General features: G+C 40.8%; 1 protein-coding gene across 4 annotated transcripts in view; it reads left to right on the top strand.

Moving 5' to 3' along the window:
* The window catches only part of ehbp1 (EH domain binding protein 1), a 167,847-nt gene that overhangs the window by 106,278 nt on the left and 37,373 nt on the right, over positions 1-24,196 (top strand). For 3 of the 4 annotated variants that reach the window (XM_085183552.1, XM_085183553.1, XM_085183551.1), the window contains 6 exons: positions 4,921-5,065; positions 7,292-7,543; positions 9,342-9,499; positions 17,036-17,174; positions 17,786-17,886; positions 20,633-20,756. In XM_085183552.1, the coding sequence (XP_085039678.1) occupies positions 4,921-5,065; positions 7,292-7,543; positions 9,342-9,499; positions 17,036-17,174; positions 17,786-17,886; positions 20,633-20,756 (919 nt within the window). The remainder of the gene's footprint in view (positions 1-4,920; positions 5,066-7,291; positions 7,544-9,341; positions 9,500-17,035; positions 17,175-17,785; positions 17,887-20,632; positions 20,757-24,196) is intronic. The other variant, XM_085183554.1, reaches the window with a different exon arrangement.

Genomic DNA, 24,196 nt, shown 5'->3' with positions numbered 1-24,196 from the left:
CCTCTTTCTACTTGCCCAGAAAAGAGCAACCAAGGCGACAACCTGCTCCCCTTGCTCAGACAGAGCTTCCAGAGCGGAGAGAGGTCCTCACTCGACGCCAAGCCCACAGAGGAACCCTCTGTCTCAGACTCGCACTCATCCGTTCAGCCTCTCTTCCACTGGATGTTCCCAGCAGTCAGTGGAAGACAGTGGAGGATTGTTCTTGCTGTCGCCATTTAAAAAAGAAAAGTCTCTATTCCTCCTGGGTTTCCATTCTTGAAGCTTTGCTGCCCACTGACCACCAGCTGACAAGCTTTCTCCTCTTTTTTCATTCTTGCTTTTTCATCCCGGCTTTGATCACGTAATGATCTTTCTGCTGGGTTTTTTTGTTTGTTTGTTTGTTTGTTTTTTGCTTTTTTATTAAGTTGCATTCCCGTGGCTTTTTGGATCCACCTTTGTTGTTGTCTTGTCCAACCAAGTTAAAGCACTGTGTGTGTTTGTATCTATTGCCACTTTCCAACTTGGAAGTACTGAGTGTAATCACCACTTAATTTTCACATTATGTCCACTAGGTAGCATTTAATCTCCACATGCTCAGCTACTCTTCCCTAAACTTCTGGCATGTTGTGTTGCTACAGAACAATGAGTTGTAATTGGAATTGCAGCAGTGGTAACACTTGAGTGGCCAAAATAAATCTCAACAGGTTTTGAGAAAGAATTAGAAATTTGACAGTAACCAGAAATGACCTCTCCTCACCCAAGTCTACATTATTTAGACCTTTAGACCATCAAAAGAGCCTTTTTTGACCAAGTGGGGCAACAAAACAAGTCTTATTATCACAACCACTGTTTATTTCTCTTTAGCATTCTGAAGTTTTTGTGCAAACTCTTAAAGAAAGTCGTCTTATACTCTTCATTGTTAATTTCTTAACGTTACCAACACAGAATGCACATGTTCAGACATTAACGTCTGTAAAAGTTAATGCCACAAAAGGATTTTATATGACGAACTTTGTCTTTCTTGTCTTTCACACAGTTTCACATTTTAAAAAAAAAGCCCTTCCTCTCCTATCCTTTGCCCCCTCACCGACCCACCACACACACTCTCTCGGTTCCTTAGCTGAGGGAGCCAGGCAGTGGTTAGATGCATTTTATAGTAGCATAGTGTTAATCCTTGCCTCTGGATAGGCAAAGTCAATTTCCCATTTCCTGTCCCCAAAATGGCTAACAACAATAATGCAATGGGATGTTTTTATGGAGTGTGGGGGGGCCTGTGTGGGCTATATGTCTATATAAAATGGTACAACACACACAGGCACTCATGAACTGGTAGTTGTCCATATCTGTAAAGGCCAGATTGTGTATCGGAACCAGTCCATAGCCAGAAGGCCGTTAGTGACATTACTGTTTATTTTGCATTTATAAAAAGTGGGAGAAGCATGCTTCTTTAACATAATAAAAAGTAAGGATGGAAAGTATAAAGAAGAAAAAGCAGTTTCTCTCTGTGTGATACTGTTATGAGAATGTGACAAAACAGAAAACACCTATTTGGGATCATACCGTGCTACATCCCAACGTTTGACACAAACAATATAGAGGATGGACATAGTAGTATCACCCACGTTTAATGAACTCCTGTTGTGAAGTCTCAATCTTGGTTGTCGCTATTATTGTTCTTTTGAATCTACAAGTCCACAGAAAGAGTTGAGTCTCTCATTAACACGCTCATCAGTAAAGACGTCAGAGTTTCTTTAAGGCTCTGTCCAGCCATTCTATAGGTGACCTTTGTTTCAGCTATACTCTTTCAGTCATTTCCCAGATATCATAGCTGAAGGTTGAAATGTAGATGGATTGGGCTGTTGGCTCAGCTTTCTCTTCTTCCCAACATTTGGGTACAGTTCCCTGATAACTGCTGACGCTGCACCAATCCATTGGTCCACCTGTCATTCCACTTTCTTATCAATCCTGAATAAGACCCAGAGATACTCAAACTTGCTTAGGCTCCCCTATATCCTCCAACCAAGAGGGCCCATTTTGAAATCTGAAAGTCTTCTGTGACCCACAAACAACTTAATAACTGTTATGATCATGGCACAGGCCAGATATAAAGCATTGTATTCTTTGTGTTTTACTGATTCTCTCTTCTTTGTTTTCACATAACAACCTACGTGTACTATTAGACAAATAATAAACAGCTCTTTGTTGGTTATAAGTCCATAAGCCAAACTAAATTGAGTCTGGATTCAGGTACTTATTTTATAATTTAGTTGTGAGGGAAACATTTGCAGTTGCAGATGTCGTTTCTGATGTCTATATCCAGAGCTAATTTACAACATCAACCCCTGAAAAGGGTTTTTCCTGCTCACAGTTAGATGACTTTTCTTATCCTTAAGAAAGAAACCCCTTGCTAACAAAAAATGGTTAAAATCATTTTAGTAAGTAATTTCATAAATCATTTTATTTAAAAAAAAAAAAAAAAAGTAGGATTTTCCTATGAAATGCTTTTCCTGTTTTCCTCTACTTAGGGGAAAAACTGATACATGTAACTACTAAATGTGTTTTATAATGGGTAATATAGTCTAGACATCTAATTTTTGAACAGTTCATAAACAGTTTTCAGGATATATTTGATCCTTTTCCTGTTTGTTTAGTTTCTTGTTCCTTTCTTTTAAGTGCTAACAAAATATATTTATGAATTCCTTGCTTTGTTAGATACTAAGACCTGGGAGAGAAGTATTTTTCTTTAAGTAGTGTCATCATTTATTTTTCTGCTTGCTCTTTATCTCTCTCTCTGTCTTCTTTTCTTCTGCCACTGCCTCTTTTTTCTTTTCTTTTCTTTTTTTTAATCACTCTCTCTCTAAGGTGTGTTCCCGTCTCCCTGTGGGCATCCCCCTGGGCTCTCTCTCATACACATACACAGAGTGCATTAGGGTTGCTGTCATTTACAATACAACCCCATTGTCCCCGCCAAACAATGGCTACAAACAAACAATTGACATGGAAATGGAGAGATGTAGCTCATTAGCGGGCGCTGCTTGTTTTGTTAATGGATAAATGGGCGGCTTCAATAGGCCAGCCCTAAAACCCCTGCCTCAATATGGAGAAGGCTGATTAACAGGAAACCACAGGGAGGGAGAGCAGTGACAGAAAAATGCAGCTTCATTCTCCCCTGGGTCGTATGTGGCTGTGTTTGGGCGAGAGAGGGGGGGGGGGGGGGGCAAATTTAGGAGTTTGTGTGTGTTTGTGCTTAAAGATTGAGTCGTGTAAAAGATGAGTTTATGTTAACTTCTGCTGCAGTGGCTTAAGTCATGCAGGCATTTTCATGTTTATTAAATTCAGTCAGTATATTCTCTTATAACTTTTCCCATCTGTTTTCAGTGCCGTTCAGTTGCATTCACTCTTGTGTGTTTCTGTTATTTTGATCTACTTTTGGTCCCCTATTTTTCTGGAAATCACCCGCTGACATTCCTGTCATTTTAAATTACCTGTCCAGGATGTTTGTTTACTACTGCCTGGTCACTGTATGTAGTGATGGCCTGCCCAGTGAGGGTGCTGCTTGGTGGGGTCATCATCTGTTAAGTGCTTGCCAATTGACATCATCAAGGTTTTTGTGTGTGTGTGTGTGTGTGTGTGTGTGTGTGTGTGTGTGTGTGTGTGTGTGTGTGTGTGTGTGTGTGTTTTATCAGTGGGATCAGATTGGATCGACCTGAAAATGGCATTTCTGCCATTGCTGTGATGGTGACAGCTCAATACTGTATCTGTCTAGAGCCAAGATGGTGCGTGTGCCTATCTCTGTGCTCCTAGCTCCATAACGCAGTGAAAGGCGTACATGCTTTTCATAACAAAACTTTTTTATTATTTTTAAGACTTGTTTTGTTTACGTTTTAGGGCTTGGTGAAGTACCAGGTGTGTACAGATCATAGTTTCATGCATGATGATTTTTCAGATGCGCTCAAGTACCATCACGAGTGCTATATTCAGCAAGGAGTAAGAACAACAAGTAGGAAATTTAGTAGGAAAACATCACTGAACACAGTGATTTCTTAAGCATGGGCAGTTTATTACACTAACAATTGCGCATTTATAAGGTTACACCATCATTGCTGGGTAATACTAGCTAGTTAGGGTCATTAAGGCTGATCAGTCGCACATAAGTATAGACCAGTCGGTGACCTTCTGGCAGCCTCTGGTTGCTAGGGAAAAATATATATTCTCAGTTTCATTGTCACAGGGTGAAAATGGCTGCAAAGATGGTGCTGCACCTAAAACATCCTTGCGATTGATTTGGTTGCTAGCGGACTGCAGAATATATACTTTTCTCTAGCAACCATTGGTTACCGGGGGTCACTGATTGGTCTCTAGTCTACTGGTCGCCCGCGTGAATGGGGACTTCCCGCCACCATTTGCAACCAGTTGGGGCATACTTATTTTTCCCTCTGACTGGTGTTTGCCAGATGATTGCTGACTTGTCTCTAGGCCAAAGAGCGATACAATAATATCAGAATCATTTTTATTAGCCACGTTTGTGTACACATAAAAGGAATTGGGCTTCAGCTATGTCTTTACTCTCAGTGTATGGAACAGAGTAGAAGACAGACAATACTGACATCACCATATCAACATACAGTATCAACATGTATAGCATGTTCAGGTACAGAGTGCAAAGATTTTGGAGTAAGTTACCAATTAAATAAAGGATGGAGAAGTAGTTACTATATATACAGTGTGCATATGGCATGCTTTAATTCAGCAGGCTTATAAAGCCCTAAAACAATGATAGACCATTGAGCAAAGCAGTCATATATATCTAAATAACAGTTATAACATCAATACCTTCTTAAAATGATGCAATGATGTGGAAATAAATGTGTGATCTTTTTTTTTCTTTTTAAATATGTATCTGTCCAAAAGTCCTTGAGAGTTTTTTACTCATGTGTGCAGGAGCGGGATGCTGAGCGGCGAAGACAGCTGAGAGAACGAGCCAGGCAGCTGATAGCCGAGGCTCGATCCGGAGTCAAGATGTCCGACATGAGCCTGCTGGATCCATCAAGCAGTGGTAAAGGTGGCAAGGCGGGCACTGCTGGAGGTCAGCTCACACAGCAGCAACAAACATGAAGTCTTGATAGAGACATCATTTCCATTCGCACTTTATTTATCCACATTAGCACACTTTCAGAGTTTTGTTAAAAGCATTTGTAATTAACTAACATTCACTAATGCTCATGGGCTGTAATACAAAAGAAATGTCACAGTAGCATGCTTTCGACATGCACTCACTTTCTTCATCCACACACACATTTCCATTATGCTCTCTAAAGGGGTTCTACTTAATCCTCAGAGAAAAACAAAATGTCATTTGACAACAGCCGCGGGTCTAAAAAGCACCACCCTTATATTCAAACAAGCAGTTTGCCCTGCAAGTCCTCCCTCGTCTCGTTCACCCAGTAATTGTTAATCAACACAACGCATTGTGTGGCCAAATTATGCTCAAAACACCAGACACTTCTAATAACAGCTTGCAGAGGTAGCAAATGCTGCCCGTGTGCATTTCCCACTGCTTTCCATTTCCTTGAAATTGGGGTTATTATCGTAATGACCATTATCAGGCCTCCAGAGTCATTTGTTTATGATTCCTCAACATTACACCCCTCTTTCTGGTTATTCTCTTCAGGTGGATCAGAAAAGGGAAAGAGGAGACAGCTGAGGACAAAGAGTGAGAAGTGGAAAAGGCAGTTAAACTAACTTGTGTAGTTGTGAAGAGGACAAAGAAAGACAACGTGTTTGACTGATTAAAAGCAAAAGAAAAGTAGAGAATATTGAGCTTTTCTGATGAATTAAAAGGTTTATCAAAATAGTTACCAGTCAGTGGTTTATCGGCTAAGCATTGATGTTCTTGAGATGATTAGACAACAAAAGATAGGTCAGAGAAAATACCTAAAAGACTGAAAATGGCGATGCACTTCTTTTATGCTCAGAAAAGAAGAAATCAAAAACAAATAATCTCTTAACGAGGAGTAAACATTCAGCGACATGTTGGGCAGAAGAAGAGGAGACGGACAGTGAGGCAGAGGGCGGGTAGCACTTGATTTATTTGCTCTTTCAGCTTTTCTGAATTGGACTAATTGTTGATCTCATTAAAAATGGAGTTGGAGGAAAGAACGGAACAAGGGAACAGGAGGAGGAGGCGGTGGCGGCGAGGAGAAGAGAGAAATGCTGTGGGCTGTGATACACAAGGCCTGCCGAGCAGAACGGCTAATCCTAGCCCCTCTCTCTCTTCCTTCTCTCTCCCTCTCCTCCTTCAGCGCCATTGACAGTCCTTTAAGTGCAGCTCGGGCTGCCCGCAAAGAAACTTTCCAAACTCCATCACCATGGCCTCCCATTAATTAGGCCTCAGCCAGCCACGCAGGAAGGGCGCTTGCTAGCACGCTCCACATCGCAGCTAGCAAATTAGAAAAAGGAAGAAAAAAACACACACACAAAATGCTGTTATGTTGACTCCCTCCTCTTCTTTCTTTGTTCTTGGTCTCTCCCCCACCAAGTAGTAAATAACGGAGGAGGGAGCTTGCAACACTGTGTACTGATTATATTGTTTTAATCCATGGTGGGTTATCCATGCAGTTCCATTTGAGTTTCTTCTAACGTGCTTTTCTTGTTTTGTTCCTAATGTGGAGACACTGTTGTTTCTATTGAGCCCCTGTGCAAATTTAATGGAATATACACTCATGTTTTTGTGGTTTTTGTTCCCCCTTCGTCTTTTATCTGGAAAAAGAAAGGCGGGTAACAGATCCTTGAATTGGTGGAAATTAAACTGGGGTCTCATTTTCACTTTGTGTGTCAGATATTTTTGCGAGCAGGCACTAAACCCACACAGATCGATGTACCCAGAGACCTTTCTTGTCTCTCTTTTGGAGTTTGCTGCATTTTCATGCCAATAAATAAACATATTAACTAGTGTATCTGTGTAGAATGTGCACAGAGCCCTAAAACTTTCCATGAGTTTTCCGCAAACAAAAGCCATCATAATATATTTATTGTCGTATTGAGAGCACAATGTAGATGGAGATGGTTAACAACGGGATCCTAACACTTATTCTTATCACAGACTAATATTATCAGAAACTAGCCAAATGTCTCTCTCTGTACTCCTCCCTTATTCTGTATTGTGTTCTCTTAACACCTTTCTATTTTCTAAACTTCATCTTTGTCCTTTTTTTCTTTACATCATCAACATCTCCTTTTTCTTCCTTCCTGCTCATTCTGCTCCTTACTTCATTTTTTGCCTCCTTTCTGCTGTCCAACTTCATACCTACAGATGTTTTGGACGGAGTCAGAAGTCATCATGAGGATGTTGGTGTTACTGGTGTAAGGGGTGAGGATGAGGGAGATGTGAGGGCTGAGGAGGAGCAGTTCCACTTCGGTGGTGATGATCATGCTGCTGATACCGCTGCCACATGTGCATCTGCACTGCCTACTAACCCGCTGCCACTGGAGGCTCTTCCAACTACTTCCAGCACCCAGGGCCTCCTGGAGCTTACTAACCCCAGCTCTGAGCTAACCTTTTTGGGTAAAATAACTGGCTGACGCTGTGCAGTTTTGCATGACTCGCTGTCTTCTTTTATTTTTCTAATTCATGACCTGCCTGGACATTCTTTAACATCCCTTTTAGTACCTAAATCCTTTTTGCCACTTGTTCTCTCAAGTTACATTGAATTACACTGTCTTCAATTAATTACCATTTTAACCTAATATCTAACAGATAATGCATTTCCAAAGATACTTCATTTTTGATTTACCAGATAGTGAGAAGTTATTATCCATCTTTTTGTAAATGTATCCATTAGATTTTGTGCCTGTAGCTCTCCAACATGATTTTAGGTCACAAACATAGCTGAGAAGAATTTACAGCCCAAACCCAGAAGACTTTAGTGCATAAAGCTAACCATTGGTTTATGCACTAGTTGTAACCTTTATAACCAGTGCGCTGGTTGAGCTATGCAGGTATTTAATTATTACCAGGCTTCTCATTCACTTTCGTTTAGTCACTTACCTGAGCCCAAGCTTTTCATCTTTTCAGTTCATTTCCACAAACTACTCTTCACGCACTCTAACTTAGTAGTACTTATTTTCTTAGTAGTTTGAAGCTGCCATACTGTTGGGGTGTTTTTATGTTTTCTTTTATAATTAAAAAAAAAGTAATTAAAAACTCTGAAAACTGCTCCCTAGACATAAACAAAACAAAAAATATCTTCAGTAAAGCATTTGCTCAAATCTTCAGAGGTAAACTAATTACTTTGTTTGTATTTCATTTACTTTATTTGCCTCTTTAATTTCCTGTCGATGTGAGATAGGTGAGAGTACAGTGAGGGGACCAGAAGAAACAGACATTAATAAAAAACAGACAAATGCTTCCTCAAGCTTTGAAGTTCAGTATCTCTGCACTATTTTTGTTTCACAGTTGTGTGTAGGGTTGTTGTTTTTTTTTGCTGGTAGTAATTTTTATGTAGTCTTGAAAGCAATAGATTGTGGTGATTGTAACACTAAGTGGCTGATACCTCTGTTTATTGTGTTAATATTTCCACTGAAAATGGGAAGTCAAGGTTATTCAGCCTACCTGCTCCATTGCGTATATATGGTGTATTTGTACGATTATATTCAAAAGCATGTGCCTGTGCTTGGCATCTGTATACATGCATCCTCGCACTTGTGTGTGTGTGTTTGTGAGTGTGCGTGTCACGGAGGGAGGTGGCACATGAAACGGTCGCCCTCCTGTTCTTTCATCTTCTTCAGTGCAGTGCTCTGGCCTGGCAGGGGAGCTGTGGTTACCAGTCCCTGGAAAATAAAGCTGTTTGCAGCTACTGGCAAGCAGAGACAGAGAGGGAGGGAAGGAAAAGGTTAAAAAACAAATTAAGAATGGGTGGAGGTAAAAGTAGGAACGAAGTCAGATTGACAGACAGAATGAGAACGAGAAGAGATTATTAGATTGAGAAATATTCTAGGAGAAAATAAGTGCAAATGCATTTTAACATGTTAAGCACATGTTAAACTGGTTCTTCAGTGATCATTCACAGCTCCATATTTTTTATTTTTGAAGATCAAAATCACCTTCATTTATCTGCATTTATAATGCAAACAGGATGTAAGACTTCCTACTCTTTCCACGTGTGTGTGTATACTGTATATGTTGTATTCTCACATATGTTTGTTGTGTATATATTCCTTATCTGTGGGTTTGCCTTAGTGTGTGGATGTTAGCGCTGACTAAGTCGCTTCTCTTTTTGGTTTTTGTGTAAGTGTGACATTGATATAAATTGTAGAAATAACCCTCTTATTGCTTATCAGTTTGTCCCTTTCTTTCTCTTCAGGTACAAACAGTAAGCATGTGGATCTGAAGCTGAAGAAGCTGGTGGAGGTCAGCCCAAGAGGAGTCACTTCTCCTTCATCCCCGTCTTCCACCTCCTCCTCATCGTCACCCACCGCCTCCTCCTCTACCTCCCCGCTCAGCCCTGCAGAAGGACTGGAGGTACGCTGACCTCAGAGCACCTACTCTCTAGTTTTTCACCTCTCTTTCCTTTCATCTCTCGTTCTGTTGTTGTGTGTGTGTGTGTGTGTGTCTGTGTGTGTGTATATCTCTTCCACCTTTCTCAGCACACCATCAAAGACTTAGTCCGATCAATTAGGTCCGATTGACCCCGCTTGTCAGCTGGCTGAGTCTTTGTAGACATCAGTCATCTAGACCACTTCATGTAAGACCATAGTTTATCCCCCTCTGTCCATTCGAGTCTGTCTCCACAAATCATGCACACACAGACAGACATCACAATGCTCTACATAACATGTAGCAGTCTCCTCTATTAAGCGTGACCTTTTCAGTCATATATATGTATGTGTGTGTGTGTGTGTGTCTGTGCGTGCGCGTATAGGTTGGGAACAGGGGGTTGTTATGGCTGCTTGCGTCTATAGCTTCTGATGTGAATATTGAGTCAACAACGCAGTCGGCCGGTTTGAACATCTGTTTAATTGATTTTGAATGTCAAGTAGAATAAGGTGAGTATGTGTGTGGCTGTCAGTACAAGCAAAACCCTCTGTGCTTATGGCGACACAGGGTGTCTTTGATCATCGATTCACATAAACACCCTCTTGTGTTCAAAGCCTAAAAGGCTTAGTCCTTTATGGCCAAAGGAGTGCGTATGCGTGCGTGTTACCGCTTGACCCTCAGAGAGGTAAAATTATCATTTGGTACATTCCTAACTCTTCTCATAGCACTTTACCCAAAAGTGTATTTACATCTGATTTGAGCTCCATCACTATCAGTGCAGTGGGTCTGCTGTGGCGATCATTCTGGGGTATCAAATATGAAACCAGTTGGTCAGAACCAGCTTTCAGAAGGGTTTGGTTAGCATTGTTGTTACTGGTGTGTTGATGCAGTACCAGCCTTGCTACACACTTAAAATGTAATGAAAGTTAAAAACGTTTTTAGGTCTAGGTAAGTTATTTGTTAAAAGGATATGAAATACTTTTGCTGATAAGTTATAAAAACGTTACACGTGAAGCATTTGTGCCTTTTAAACTTGGTGAATCCGGTAACACTGAGACATTATGTCAAACCTAAAGTTTTTGGGCATCTGTTTTGAATTTTTTCAAAATTCACATCTACTCATTTACAAAAAAGCTGTGTGTCATAATTTGTTTTGTTTTTTTTTTTTTTTGGGGGGGGGGGGGGGGGGGGGTTCGGTTATTTCTTTCTCACTTCACATGAGCTGAGTTTAAAATCTGTGGTTTAACTGCTGATTAACTTTTTCATTACAGTTTTACACAGGAGATTTACACACACCGTATTTAGGAGTTTTATGTTGTCACTGATGCAGAAAGAGGTATTTTAGAGACTGTATCTTGAAATGGTGTTCTGTACAGTACATCAACAGGTGCTCAGGGTTTCTGCCTGAAAATCGGCTTTGATGGGTAGCGACTTGTATTGTTACACTCAGTGTATTTTTAACAATCTGCTAAGATGGTAAGTTTGAGACAAAATTTGTCCAAAATGCATCTCATGTCCCAGTTTACAGCTGTTAGAGAAAGAGACTGGATAATACAGAAAAAAATGATCTCTAGAGTGGACATAAGTGGGCAGATATCAGCTGAACAGGTAAAACAGTGTTAACTTACAGCATTTGCTTGGTTCTTCGTTTATTTCTTACAAGGTGAAAAGCATGAGTAAGAAGATAAGTTGCATTAGATTCTTGAATGTTGCAGCTTTTATATGAAATAAAATAACAAAAGTCAGAGCAGCCCCGGTGTCTGGGCACTGGAAACCATGAGTGCTTGATTAGGTTACTGAATAGTACGAACAACTTAAAGATTGTTTATTTCACGTGCAATTTCCAAAATTTCTAAACCATTTCTAAGCCTAACAGAGCCACACTGGCACTAATCTTTGTCATCTTCGAGACATTTTTAGGAATATATAATTTATGCAATTCTGCCATCTGTTGTAAAGGTGGTACACAAGAATTTATTTAGTAATACTGTTGCTCTATTTTTGTGCAGCTTTTATCATCTCCAGTTTTAACTTAAGTTTGGTGCAGTTTTACGGTTATAAAATATAAAACCTACAACAACTACTAAAGTAATAGTTTTACAGTAAAATGTGTGCAACTGTGAATAATCATGTCTGTTCTCCCTCGTCAGCTGACTGGGTTAATTTTTTCTGTCCTTTAAAATATGGATAAATTGTCCCAAGAGGATCGGGTCTCCCAAAAGTCCTTCAGGCCTTTGCGACCTGCAGGAACGTCACACACGCACTCGTCCTCTCATTAGCGATTGTGTGTATGCGCAGCCTCGGCAGCGCACGATAAGGGCATGCAACGCTCAGCAGACTGCAACATTAGTCACGCAGCCCCATGCACACACATTCACAGACTCGCATGCACCAAAAGCCCTGAATCACCACTGCCACAGCTTGCCACAGCTCAACACAGAGATGATAGCGGTGATAAGAGATGCAGAGGGGAGCGGCAGAAAGTAAAAATTACACCCCAATATCTGCTCGTCCCAAAGCGTAAAAAGGAAACAGAGGGGTAGCCAAGTGGGTATGCATTGTGGGTGGGTGTGTTTGTGGGGGTGTGCGTGGCTGAGAGAGAAATGTAAGACTATTCTTTTTCTCTCTTTTTTTGTCTTTTGGTTGAAATGCAGCTGCTGAACTTTAAGAGAGTGGCTGCTGTTTAACCTGTAGTTGTAGTCTAGTGAACAAGTCACAATTCACAACAGTTAAACAGTATGTAATAATTGGAGAGGCAGGCCCAGTGCCCTAATCAGTGTCCCCAGGGATTAGATTATTCTTTTGCTAAATAAACCATTCCCTCCACATATTGTTAGAGCTTCAGCTTTTACCACTCAGTGTGGTAAAATCTTAAAAAAAACATCCTCATGAAAATATGACAAGGACAGGAGCATTAAGCCAACAAATCCGTTGACATCCAATTATCAGTGATTGTTTCATTTTTATTTAAACAAACATATGAAATATTCATAAAATCACTAACTGGATGGACCTTTGTCTTTTATATCAGCGGTCTCCAACCTTTTTTGCGCCACGGACCGGTTTATGCCTGACAATATTTTCACGGACCGGCCTTTAAGGTGTCGCGGATAAATACAACAAAATAAAACTAGTACCGGTAATGAAAATTTTTTTTATTCATAACACATGTGAAAAGACCAAGGAAAACTGAGTAAACGATAACAAAATAACGCTGAAAACCAATAAAAACCCTGAAAACTATACATTTCACACCTGAGCCTCAACTCTCGCGGCCCGGTACCAAACGACTCACGTACCGGTACCGGTCCGTGAGTCCCCGGGGTTGGGGACCGCTGTTTTATATGACCAATATCAGTTTTCAGCTGCTTTGCATCATGCTTTTGTATTTCTTGTTTGCTTAAACTATATTTCTAACACAATATGTTTAAGTCTGTAGATCTGCACGCTTGACATGATTGTCTGTATAAATGGATCTTGTCATCTTTATTTATGCTAATAATAACATTTTCATACATATATACAGAATACATAGAGAAAGCCAAAATGGATAGTAACTTAAAGTTAAAAAAAAATGCACAAAGCGAAATGCATATTATGAAATAAATAAATGATTAGTAATAATCATCATCAGAGGAAGAGGAAATCACTTTAAAGTAAGCCTATAAAAATGTGTGTTAAATTATTTAAATCAGGGCTGTCAAACAGAAGGTCTAGGGGCCCCTGACATGATTTTTGGACTTTTAACTATATTTTCATAAGTTTTACACTAATAAATGTCTCTCCCATGGCCATTCATACTGCACAAAAGTAATTAAGTAATATATAAACGGTTAAATGACAAAGTCTTTTTCACTGTCTACCATAGAATTTTCTTTTTGGGGGGCATTACATTAGGTCCACAAAACCTTCTGTTTTATCACAACTACAAGATGTTATGGATAATGAGCTACCAGCTAACTTTTCTATAATTTTGCACATGTATTACTTACATTTTAAGATCAAAGAGTCATGCTGACAAATTTCTTTGATTTACTACAGCAGCATTTCTCTGTCGGGTAGGAAAATGACATATTGTTGTAATTACACTTCTTTTATATATATATTAAGATATCTCCAGGATTAAATGTGCAGGTAAACTTCTTTACAATCACTTGTCTGGCTCACCCAAGATTAAAGTGGCAGATGATGTAATATAAGTTTCACATCCCTAATATAAAGGAAGTCACCGATTCTCTCAGCCTCATCTACTCAAACAAGTCAGACTGGGTGGCAAAAGCACAGTGACATTTAAGTTTAAGCTTAAAAACAATCAGTAAAGTTTTAAAATCACTCAAACAGGAAGCTGATTTAGCGAAGCCAGGATTGGCGGGTGATTGTGATGCTTTGTGCTAAAACCAATAGGAAGCCACCTTATTTCTGTAACCAAGCCCAAGAAAGTATCAGGTAAACAGAGGGCAGATACATGCTGCTGTCTCTGTTTACTGCTGGGATTTAAGGACTAGAGTTACTCATCGTATTAACACTTTAAAGAGCATTTAAGAGAAAGAACAGCAAAATGAATTTCGAGGTGGGAAAAATACTGAAAAATTAGTATGAAAATATCATCTTGATTATCTGAGAGAGCAATGAGATTTGAGGCAGCTCAAACGGCATCACGATTCGTCTCTGTAAAACAGTGGTCCCTCGTTTATCGCGGTAGTTACGTTCTAAAAATAACCCACGATATGTGAAATCTGCAAGGTAGCCAACTTTATTTTTTACAATTATTATAGATGTTTTAAGGCTGTAAAACTAAACACTTTATACACTTTTCTCAGACAGGCACGAACATTTTCACACTTTTCTTTCATGTTTCAACACTCTCAGTTCAAACCTTCACAGAAAAATAAGTTCAGTATTATAGAATGAAACCAAAGGCACCTGTGGTTGCCTTTGAAGGTGCAAAACGTTTCATCAACATTGTTGTGGTTGTTGGGGAGAAAACTTACAGCACAGCACTTCAGAGTCACTGTTAGCGATCGAAGATTTATGTAAATTTGACGAGCTGAACACATCCTGTACTGTACAGGACTATGGCACGAGATTGATTGACAATGGTGTACAGCCAATCAGTACGCAGAACACAATGTGCTGTGGGGGGAAAAAAAGCATGCAAAACTGCACATAAAAAAATCAGCGAGTCCGCGAGGGACCACTGTACCTTTTTTATATTTGAAGATATCAGCTTCATCGTGAGGAAAAACAAAACACATTTTGGCAACATTAATTGGAAGATGTAGAACTGGAAATTCTCATAGTTTTGAAGACTGAGTTTAAGAAGCCTGTTGAGGATGTCAGCAAATGATTTGAGGCTACACAGTAAAAAAATAAAAAACATCAAGCACAATTATTTAACCATTATTGAGTCGACTGTTACCTTTTTTACTTTTTGTTATTAGTTAGAACTAAAGACGTAAAATTGAAGCAAGATCCTCACCTTATATCATACACTCTGGATGAACTACACATACAGTGGTGCATTCTGTTTTCAATATATTTTTGGCCTTTTAAGCCTTTACTTTGATAGGACAATGGAGAGGAGACGGATCAGAGGGAAGTAAACCCTTTGATAACTGTTCCTCGTTACTTCTCCCTCAATAAGTAATTTAACTTTAAGGTCATCCAATGGAGGCATTTGTGAGCCCAGAAATTCATTACATTTGTGTGTCATAGAAATGCTTTTTCCCAGGAAATGGTGTGGCATGCTTGTTTGTTTTTTGTTTTTGTTTTCTTAACATTATAGACTTTGATTTTATTGTCAATGTCCATTCCTGAAGTATTTGCCGATTGAGAACCAGAGCAGACCAGCAGGCCGTAGACAAACGCGCTGTTTTCAGGGGTAGTTGGACAGTTTGTAGCACAGTTTTCTCACTGGTGCTGATCTTGGTTTACACTTTTGGGCACTTCTAAACTACCAAGTATGGCATAAAGAGCAGGTGTAAATGTGGTGCCATAACTCCTTTAAACCAAAATATGACTAAAAACCATAATTAATGACATGAGAGCATTTTATAATATCTCTCATAGATAAAGGAAGCACTGATAAAGTTTTCCACTTTATCATGTTTTTCTTTTTAAAATACCATGGCTGTGTAAGAGTTAAACATCCTTCTGGATTGCCTTGGTGTTGCCTTGATGCGAGCGCTGTCCTCACATTTTAAAACGTTTAATTGGGCTTTTGTGTATAACACTTCATAAATAAATTTTCCTCAATTTGTCTTGACATAAGGTTTTTAAGTGGCTGGTGGAAGCTGACAGACTAATAGACAAAACAAAGTGAGAACAGACTAATTGCTGACATTGTTTTTGAAAGTCAATAATCTGAAGCTAAACTAACAACTCCCCGTCTACACGCCGTTTCCCACCCACACCCGTCTCTATTAGCCCTCCTCGCACTGCACACCCTGCTTGACTATCTCCCCCTGTTTCAAGCAGTGGAACATGTTTGCTCTAATTGTCGACTTTATTACACGTTTCGCCGTCTTATTAACGTTGCTGCGACGTCAATCTTAGCCCGAGTCGGTTTCTTTTCCACTCGGCTTGGCATATTTGGGGGGCTTGGTAATAAAGCATTTCTGCATGCTGTTTTTGATAGCGGGAGAAGCGAGCGTGTGCCTTTCTAACACATGTTCGCTTTGAAAACAATAGCGTTTTTTTGCATTTTGCATAATCTGAATATATTTTCTGGCTCGAGGTTTTGCTGAAAGTCAAGTTAATTGCCTCCTTTTTGTCTCTCTCATGAGTGAGGGAGTGAATGAATGAGTGTGTGCGCCTCTGTGTGTGTATTTTCAGAGGGCTTCATGCAAACAAATCACAATGTAGCTAACATATCAACTTCTACCAGATTTATCTCATGGCCTGTCAGTTGGTGTGTTCACTTACAGTGCTGTAGTTTTGTGTGCATGTGTGTTTTTGGTCACAATAATCACAGAGCCGCTCTGAAATCTTGAAACGACTGCCTAATAAAAGGTTGAGAGCATATCTAAGTGACTGGTAGAGTCTGACAGAATAATAGACGAGATTTGAAGAGGCAGCAGACTAATTGCTGCCATTGCCTGTAATTTCAAATTAAACAATCAGCTCTGTTTCTATGTGTGCTTTTGGTTTGTTTTAGCTTTTGTGCACCAGCTGTTATTGCAGTCTGAACTCTCTTTGCGCGTCTCTTTGAGCCGCATGTGTTTGTCAGTTGGGTTATCCATCTCTCCACATGTCTTGCCATGTAAATAAAATCATCAGCTCACTAGGCTATGATTGCATTTCTTTCCTTACTTCACGGTTAGCTTTATTAATTGCATGATTTGTGTGTTGAAGCAGTTTTGACTGAAAATATGTCCCTTTGTTTACCTTGTTTGGTGATGCCATGAACTGCAAATTAAGAGTTGACACGGAAATAGAAACAACCGTTGATGGTCTTTGTCTTCCTGAGTCAGTAGGCAATACTTGACCAAGCTAAACGCTGACTTTCCCCGTGTCTGACAGAATAATGCAGAGGAGTTGAGAGCTGAGAGGCTGCGCAGAGCCACGGAGAGGTTGCGAAACCCAGTTGTCTTCAACAAGGACTCTGCAGTCAGGAAAACACAGCTCAAGTCCTTCAGCCAGTATGTGGAGAGCAGACCAGGTGGGGGAACATTACAGCACAAGCACACAAGCACAATGTATGCACTGTTTACCCAAGGAGGTATGTTTGCATACGGAGACACTTGATTCACACACAGCAATTAACTGTTGAGGACGTCCACAGACATTTTGAGGAGCAGTAACTCGACTCCTCAAAAGGCTACAAGGATTCACTTGTTCAGAGTAACGTTCGAAAGCAGGCTTGTTTATAGCTTGGGGGGGGGAGGGGAGGGGGTCTCAGTAACTATAAGATATTTTGATGCATAATGTAACTGAGTCATCTGTAAAATGTCATAAAATATAAGAAAGCAAGATGACTACTATATACAATATAATATGTAATACAGATAATACTCGATTCAGCTCAAATGACCGACTAAGAGGAAGATTTGAGGCATTTCCAAGCAGGATACATACACCTGTCATGATGTGTTCACACCAATCATGAAGATCCATGTAGCTGTGTGTTTTTTTGGAAACCCACAAATAGTGGATCACTGGATTATTTTGACCAGTGACTCATGTAAAGCTACTCTAGAATAAAAATATAAAGACTGAAATGACATTAAGTGGATCTCTCACCTGTTAATGGATGTGACTTCATTATTCCAGAGATGAAAAGACAGAAATCTGTTCCTGAGGATCAGAAGAAGGCTGAGGAGGACAGAGGTTCACCCATAGACGTTGATGTTCGCAGACCGTTTGAAGAGGAGGTTTGTTCATATTTTCTGTAGTGTACAGTTTTGTCCCATCTGCAACTACAAACTAGTGTGTGAGTGTGATAGTAGCACTCATCAGCTGTTGCTTTACTGCCTTGCCTGCCCCCCCCCCCCCCAATTTCCTGTATGTCACCTTACTAGTTTAAGTTGCCTCCCCACTTTAACCTTGTCCACTCCTATACCCTCACACACACACTACTGTCGTCTCTTTAACTCACACACATCTAAGTATTGATTTATTAGGCTGCCATTTTAATTATAATAATGGTAGATATCAGCTCTGTCTTTGCACAGAAGTATGCCTTCACGTCCTTCAAGTGTTCACACACATTTCACACTGTATTCCAGGCAGTGTGCACAAAGGATGTGTTTATAAGAATGTTATTATGTGTGTGCGTATGTGTGTGCGTGCCACCAGAGACCACGGGGTGAATCTCTTCCCAAGCAGCCCTCGCCTACCCTCGACCCTGCACCCTCCACCCCAGTCCCATCCACATAGACACACAAACGCACACACAGCACCCTCCTCCCAGCGCCTGGGCCCCAGGGTTAATGGGTGTTCAACCTTTCCATTATCCCGATCAGCCAAGAATTACCTGCTGAATGATGTTTGCATTAATATAATATATATGGTAATTTCCCTCCTCTTAATTACGGCTGGGCCGAGCGCGGCAAGGGGAGTGGGCTGATCATGTGTAAAATTGATTTGCCAAGGAAAAATATGGTGATAGAGCGAGAGCGCGCACAGAAGAGGAGGAGGGAAAGGCTGTTGGGAATCAGCACACACACACACACACAAACTTGCACAAATCACACGTGTGCAGAGCCGCACAGATGCACACACTCGCATGCTGGAAGGAGTACAGGAAAAAGTGCTGGCCTGGGTGGAATGGAAAAAAGAAAAAAAACTTTCTCTCCTGCTCTCTAGTTCTTCTTCCCATTAAGAAAAATGAAGTGCATCAGCAGTAAAATAGAGATATTTTTTCGGATGCATCCTCAGTAGTGAATTTGAATAAACATTTTTTTTCCTCACTCAGAGGAGTTTCTCTGAAGAATAGCAAACAGCCTGGAGACAGAGGTGAAGACAGGTCAGAAATGGAGTGTGTATTAAGTGTCTGGTTATAGAGCGAGGTGTGTGTGTAGAGTGGCTGATGTTGCTCGGTGTATTAGAAGTCGTGAGCTTGAAGAAAGCTGAATCGAAAAAATAATCATCTTAACCAATTTATTTACTGTGGAGTCTACATGTAAATGCTTTTGCGAAGAAATATGGATACGCAGACATCCTAAAGCAAAAGTACATTGACTTCAAAGTGCTGAAGGCTAAATGGTAGTTTTAATGACTTGCACAGTTTTGGAAGTTTAACAAAGCCTCTTCCCCCCACTGATGCTCATAGTGACACAATCATAACTTGGCTTTTGGAACGGAAGGGTTAGGGAGTGATTCTTGGATTAGCAAGACTGTAAAGGTATTTTTTCTGTCTTTGAATCTGTTCTTTTGTTCTTTATTTCTGCTTTGTTTCAGGATAACTACTGAATCTTGTTTATGAAAATAACTGACCTCATCGTATATTACACCAGGCTTACACACTTATATCGTCCAGTATTTAACAGTTATTAGGAAAAGCTCAGTGTTTAGTTTAGTGTTAAAATAACCAATGATACAGTGATAGAATCTTTGATTACAGTACTATAATCTGGATTTTGGAGATTTTCTCTTAACATGTGGTTAATGAGCATTTAGTGTGAGCAAAACATAAATACATAACATATCTTCAGCACTTGATTAGTTCAGGGTTTTGTGAACTGGAGCCTATCCCAGTCATTGGGGCTGAAGCAGGGTACAGCCTGAGCAGGTTGCCAGTCTGTTACAGGGCTAATGCATACAGTTCTTCGTGCTCACAGTCCACCTCACCCTATGGCCATTTTAGAATCAGCAGTTAGCCTAACATCCATGTCTGTGGTCTGTGGGAGGAAGCTAGAGTACCTGGAAAGAACCCACACAGACACAAGGAGGACATGCAACCTCCACACAGAAAGGCCTTAGCCAGCTGGTAGAGTGGAGCTCTGTTGCTGTGATGCAGTAGCGTTAACTATCTACAGATTAATATCTGCTACTGATTTTGGGAAAGCCCCATCTTGTTTGCAAATCTGCTGATGTCAACAGGGCCAACACTGGCTGATAAATTGTTGCATGAAAAGCGAAGAGAATACTGGCACTCTTCAAGAAGTGAGCAAGACGTTTAGTGATGAGTGAGTGCCTGTTTTCTGTTTCCTTGTTAACTTTTCATTGACATTGTTAAGATGAGTGTTGTTAAGATGTAGCTTATCAGTCCCGTCCCCCCCCCCCCCCCCCCCCAAAAAAAAAAAAAAAAACCCAGGATATTTAATGGACCACACATAAATAAACTGATAAGCAATAAGTTTAGAGAAAGAAATCTTGTGGCCTTGTTCTGAGTTTTTTCAATGTGCTTTATTATCAAAGTAGAATAAGTTGGCTTATTTTATGATTAGCACACCTGATATACATAACTAATGTTTACTGAAGAAAACTTCAAAGTGTTTAGTGTTAAAATAAAATAATACAGTGGAATGTGGTTAATAAAAGGCTATAAAGTGGTTTTGTAGATGTAGAACTCACAAATGTGGATTAAAGCTCTTTGTCTAATATAGCTATACTTCCTTCCTCTAACTATTCTCTCTCTGTCTCTGTCTCTCTCTCCCTCTCTCTCTCGGTTGACAGAAGGCGTTCAAAGACACCAGTCAGTATGTGGTTGGGGAGCTGTCTGCACTGGAGAGCGAGCAGAGGCACATAGACGCCCGAGCAGCTCGCGTGGAGAAGAGGCTGCGCTATCTCATGGACACAGGTACCCCAAGCCCAATTACACTGGAAAAACTGTTTTGGCAAATTGAGCGTACACACGCAAACACACATCCATGTGCGCCCAGGGTGTGTGTGTTTGTGTGAGAGAGAATCTTTGAAGCCCCCCCCTCCCTCCTTCGTCACCCTCCCTCTTGGTTGAATGTTGCACGACGGAGCGCTGGGTGTATATGAAAGGAGGGGATGGGTGGGGGGTGAGGGATGAGGAGGAGGTGGAGAAGGGAGGGGAAGGGTGGGTGGGGAGGGAGGGGGTGGGGGAGTGTGTCTCGGGGATGGGAGAAGAAGGGAGACCTCTCTGGGCTGGGGTGATAAGGGAGCCCTTCATGGGGGAAACGATAACTGGGTGCGATAGCGGAGCCCCAGCCGAAGTCTCCGCTGCAGCCGTTTGCCAGCCGCGGCCCCAGCCAGCCAGCCAGCATCCACACTATTGAACAGTGCGCTCAGCCATGCACGGCTACACACATACACCCTCCTTCCCCTAGTACATATCTGGCCTTCATTGATATGCTGTATAAGGAAAGACGGGGGTGAGTTAAAGGGAGGAGAGAGGGAGAGGCAAAGAAATGGCAAAAAAAAAAAACATGAGGTAACACAACATGAGCACTGACACAGTTCACAAATCCACGACAGACACACACAAATGCTTACACACCCGCGAAAAAAAGCACAAAAAAAGCAATCTGGTTTGGCGTACAGAGCTGGATTCGGAAGGTTTTTATTTAAGATTTGGCTGGGGGTAAAGCCTTGTTAAGACATGAGACAGTGTGCTAAGCCAAAAGAGGGGCCTTGGCTCCGTCGAGTCCCTAACTGAAATTGGAGAATAGCATCCTATTTGTGATACTAAACCATCCCATTCCTCACCCAAGAATGCTGCTGGGGGGGGAAATGGTTCCAAGAAGTGTAAAATTTTGATGTCTGTGAATGTTGTGAGAGTGTAGGTACAGTATTTGCTGTAGTAATTTAGAGGCAGCTCTCATGCTCTTTCTGATATATCAGCGTCTAACTTGGTGGATTTAGCTCCCGAAATCCTAAAAAGGCAACACAGGGGAGGATAGAAGAAGGGGTTTTTAGAAAGGAAACTGGGGCGGTGGGATTTGCGCTCACCTTCCCCATCCCATTTGGATCCTGATATGGCGGATATCTCTCCTCTGTTTGTTGTTGTCGTTTTCCTCCTTTTCGCCTCCCTCCCTGCCTCTATGCCCTCTCCCTCTGTCGGAGCGCATGCCATTGTGTCAATCTGAAGGACTGTTTTTTTTTTCTTTTTTTCCCCCTCCTTCTTCTTCACCCACTGTTAAAGCGGCAACTAGCCAGCAAGACGCCAGGTTATTTACTTTCAAACACCTTCAGCCATAAAGATTTTTCTTTATATAAATATATATACCCGCGGTCCCCTCCTGAAAATGTGATTCACTAGAAAAGGAAGAGGGCGACGACAGGAAGGCGAGGACAAAATAATAAAAGGATATCACGAAGAGAAATTCACCTTGGTCGCTTTTCATCTCCTCCTAACATGAGTGTGGAATGAAATCGAAAAAATGTGGTCTCCACAAGTCGATACACTATCAGGATATATAAGGGTGATATGGTATGTTTTATATACTATAAAACTGACCTTTTTAAGCGTCACATTTGGTCACTGATCAAAGATGTGTTAGGATATTTATATATTCATGATGAAGTAGTCATTATGTAAGGCAGATCCGTACAACACTGGCAATGTGTTGGATCAAATGAGGGAAAGTTTCTCACTTCCTGAAAGTGTATTTCTGTTTTCATATCTCATTTTGCAGCACTCATCCGATAGGTTATGGATTGAACCTTTGGGCAAAGTCTGGAGTCTTCAGGCTGAAACTCACCCATGACAGGTGGTCACTAAAGTAACCTTTATCACTTCAGCAACTCGGGTCACCTTTCTATATGCTGTCAGAGATGAGAGATATTTTTTTTCTCAGGACCCAGAATATCAGAAGTTGTGGCTGATTGGCTGTGAGCAGTATATCTACTATTGATCCATCACATCTGACTGGTGCTTTAGTAGGGATCATAGAAAGACTTTTTAGTAGCTACCAACCAAATGCTAATATTTTTGGTTTAAATATCATTTGCTTTGCCAGCCTTACTTTGGCAGGTAGCCATCCTTTAATTTTTACCTAGTGTGGACTTGCTTGCATGCATCCGCTTAGGAGACAATTTATTAGTCATATCTTGCTCATAATGGGTGGGACACCTTTTTCCTTCGCAAGCACGTTAGGGAGTGTGTCCACCAAAGTGTTTTATTCGTTGCAGGTAGTTGTTAAGTGAGAACACTCAGTGTATGCACACCGGTGTGTTTATTGGTCAAATTATTGTGTCTTGTGTTTCTCCTCATAACTGGTTCTGAAATCTGCCTCCGTTGTGCGTCAGCGTCACCCTGTGCACATGCCCATGTGGTTTACACTACACTGGCACTGCACAGACATACATACCAAGTGTCATCACACGCGACAGGCATCTCTACTTTAATTTAACAACCTTGTTTTGTGACGTTGTTTTGCTGAGTTGGCACACTCGTGATCTGCTGTTAAAAACTAAAATTTTGGTGAAACAAGTCGACTGAGCATGAAGTCTTCTTTTTTGATAACACTCTGCTTCACAAATAACCAACACTACTGAAGCTGTGAAGCTGTCATCACCTTCAGAACTCTTTTTTTCAAAAAACAAAACAAAAACACAAAGAAATAAAAACCTCATACACACACTCCACTGTCAGCTTTAATTTCAGATATCCTAATCCAGAGTAAAATGGTGTTTATGGAACATGAAGACATGTGAGCCAGCAGCCAAGCTTCTGTGGAAAGGTTGACATTCTTAGGAGGTTGTCTTTTTACCACGGTCTTTCAGTGTTTTAATTGAGCTTAAGTTCAGTTGTGATCTCAGCAAAAGATTAGACAATAAACTACACAAATGAAGATTTTTAACAGAAGGGCAACGCGGGTCAGAACGCAGAAGAAGAGGTGCACTGACGGTTCATCACAAAGATGAGTAGTTTTCAGACTTTTACTGCAGCCTAAAACTTTTTGGGACTTGCAGACATGTTGCAGCTCCCACTCCAAAACTATTATTCCAGTTAGGAGTGTGTTGAATCAGACTGTTTCCTGCTGTCTGATAAATTTGTTGAAAATATTCCAACCCAATTCTTTCGAAATTTCATGTGTTTCATGTGTAAAAACAAACCCTGGGACTGAAAGAAAACAGCAGTTTCATTTGAGGATGGCTCCAAAAGCAGGTCAACTTCCATAGACTCCCATGTTAAAATTCTGTTCAGCTCAGTGTAAGTTACCACAAGGGTTGCCTCAAGGCGCTTTATGTTGTAAAGTAAAAACAGACTGGTAAAATGTGTTTTTACTGTGTGGGGACACCTGTAGGGACTGCTTTGATTGACAGGTG

This window comes from Neolamprologus multifasciatus, chromosome 13 (genome assembly GCF_963576455.1).
Source record: "Neolamprologus multifasciatus chromosome 13, fNeoMul1.2, whole genome shotgun sequence".
NCBI classification, from domain to species: Eukaryota; Metazoa; Chordata; class Actinopteri; order Cichliformes; family Cichlidae; genus Neolamprologus; species Neolamprologus multifasciatus.
This window is presented reverse-complemented; position numbering and strand designations above follow the sequence as displayed.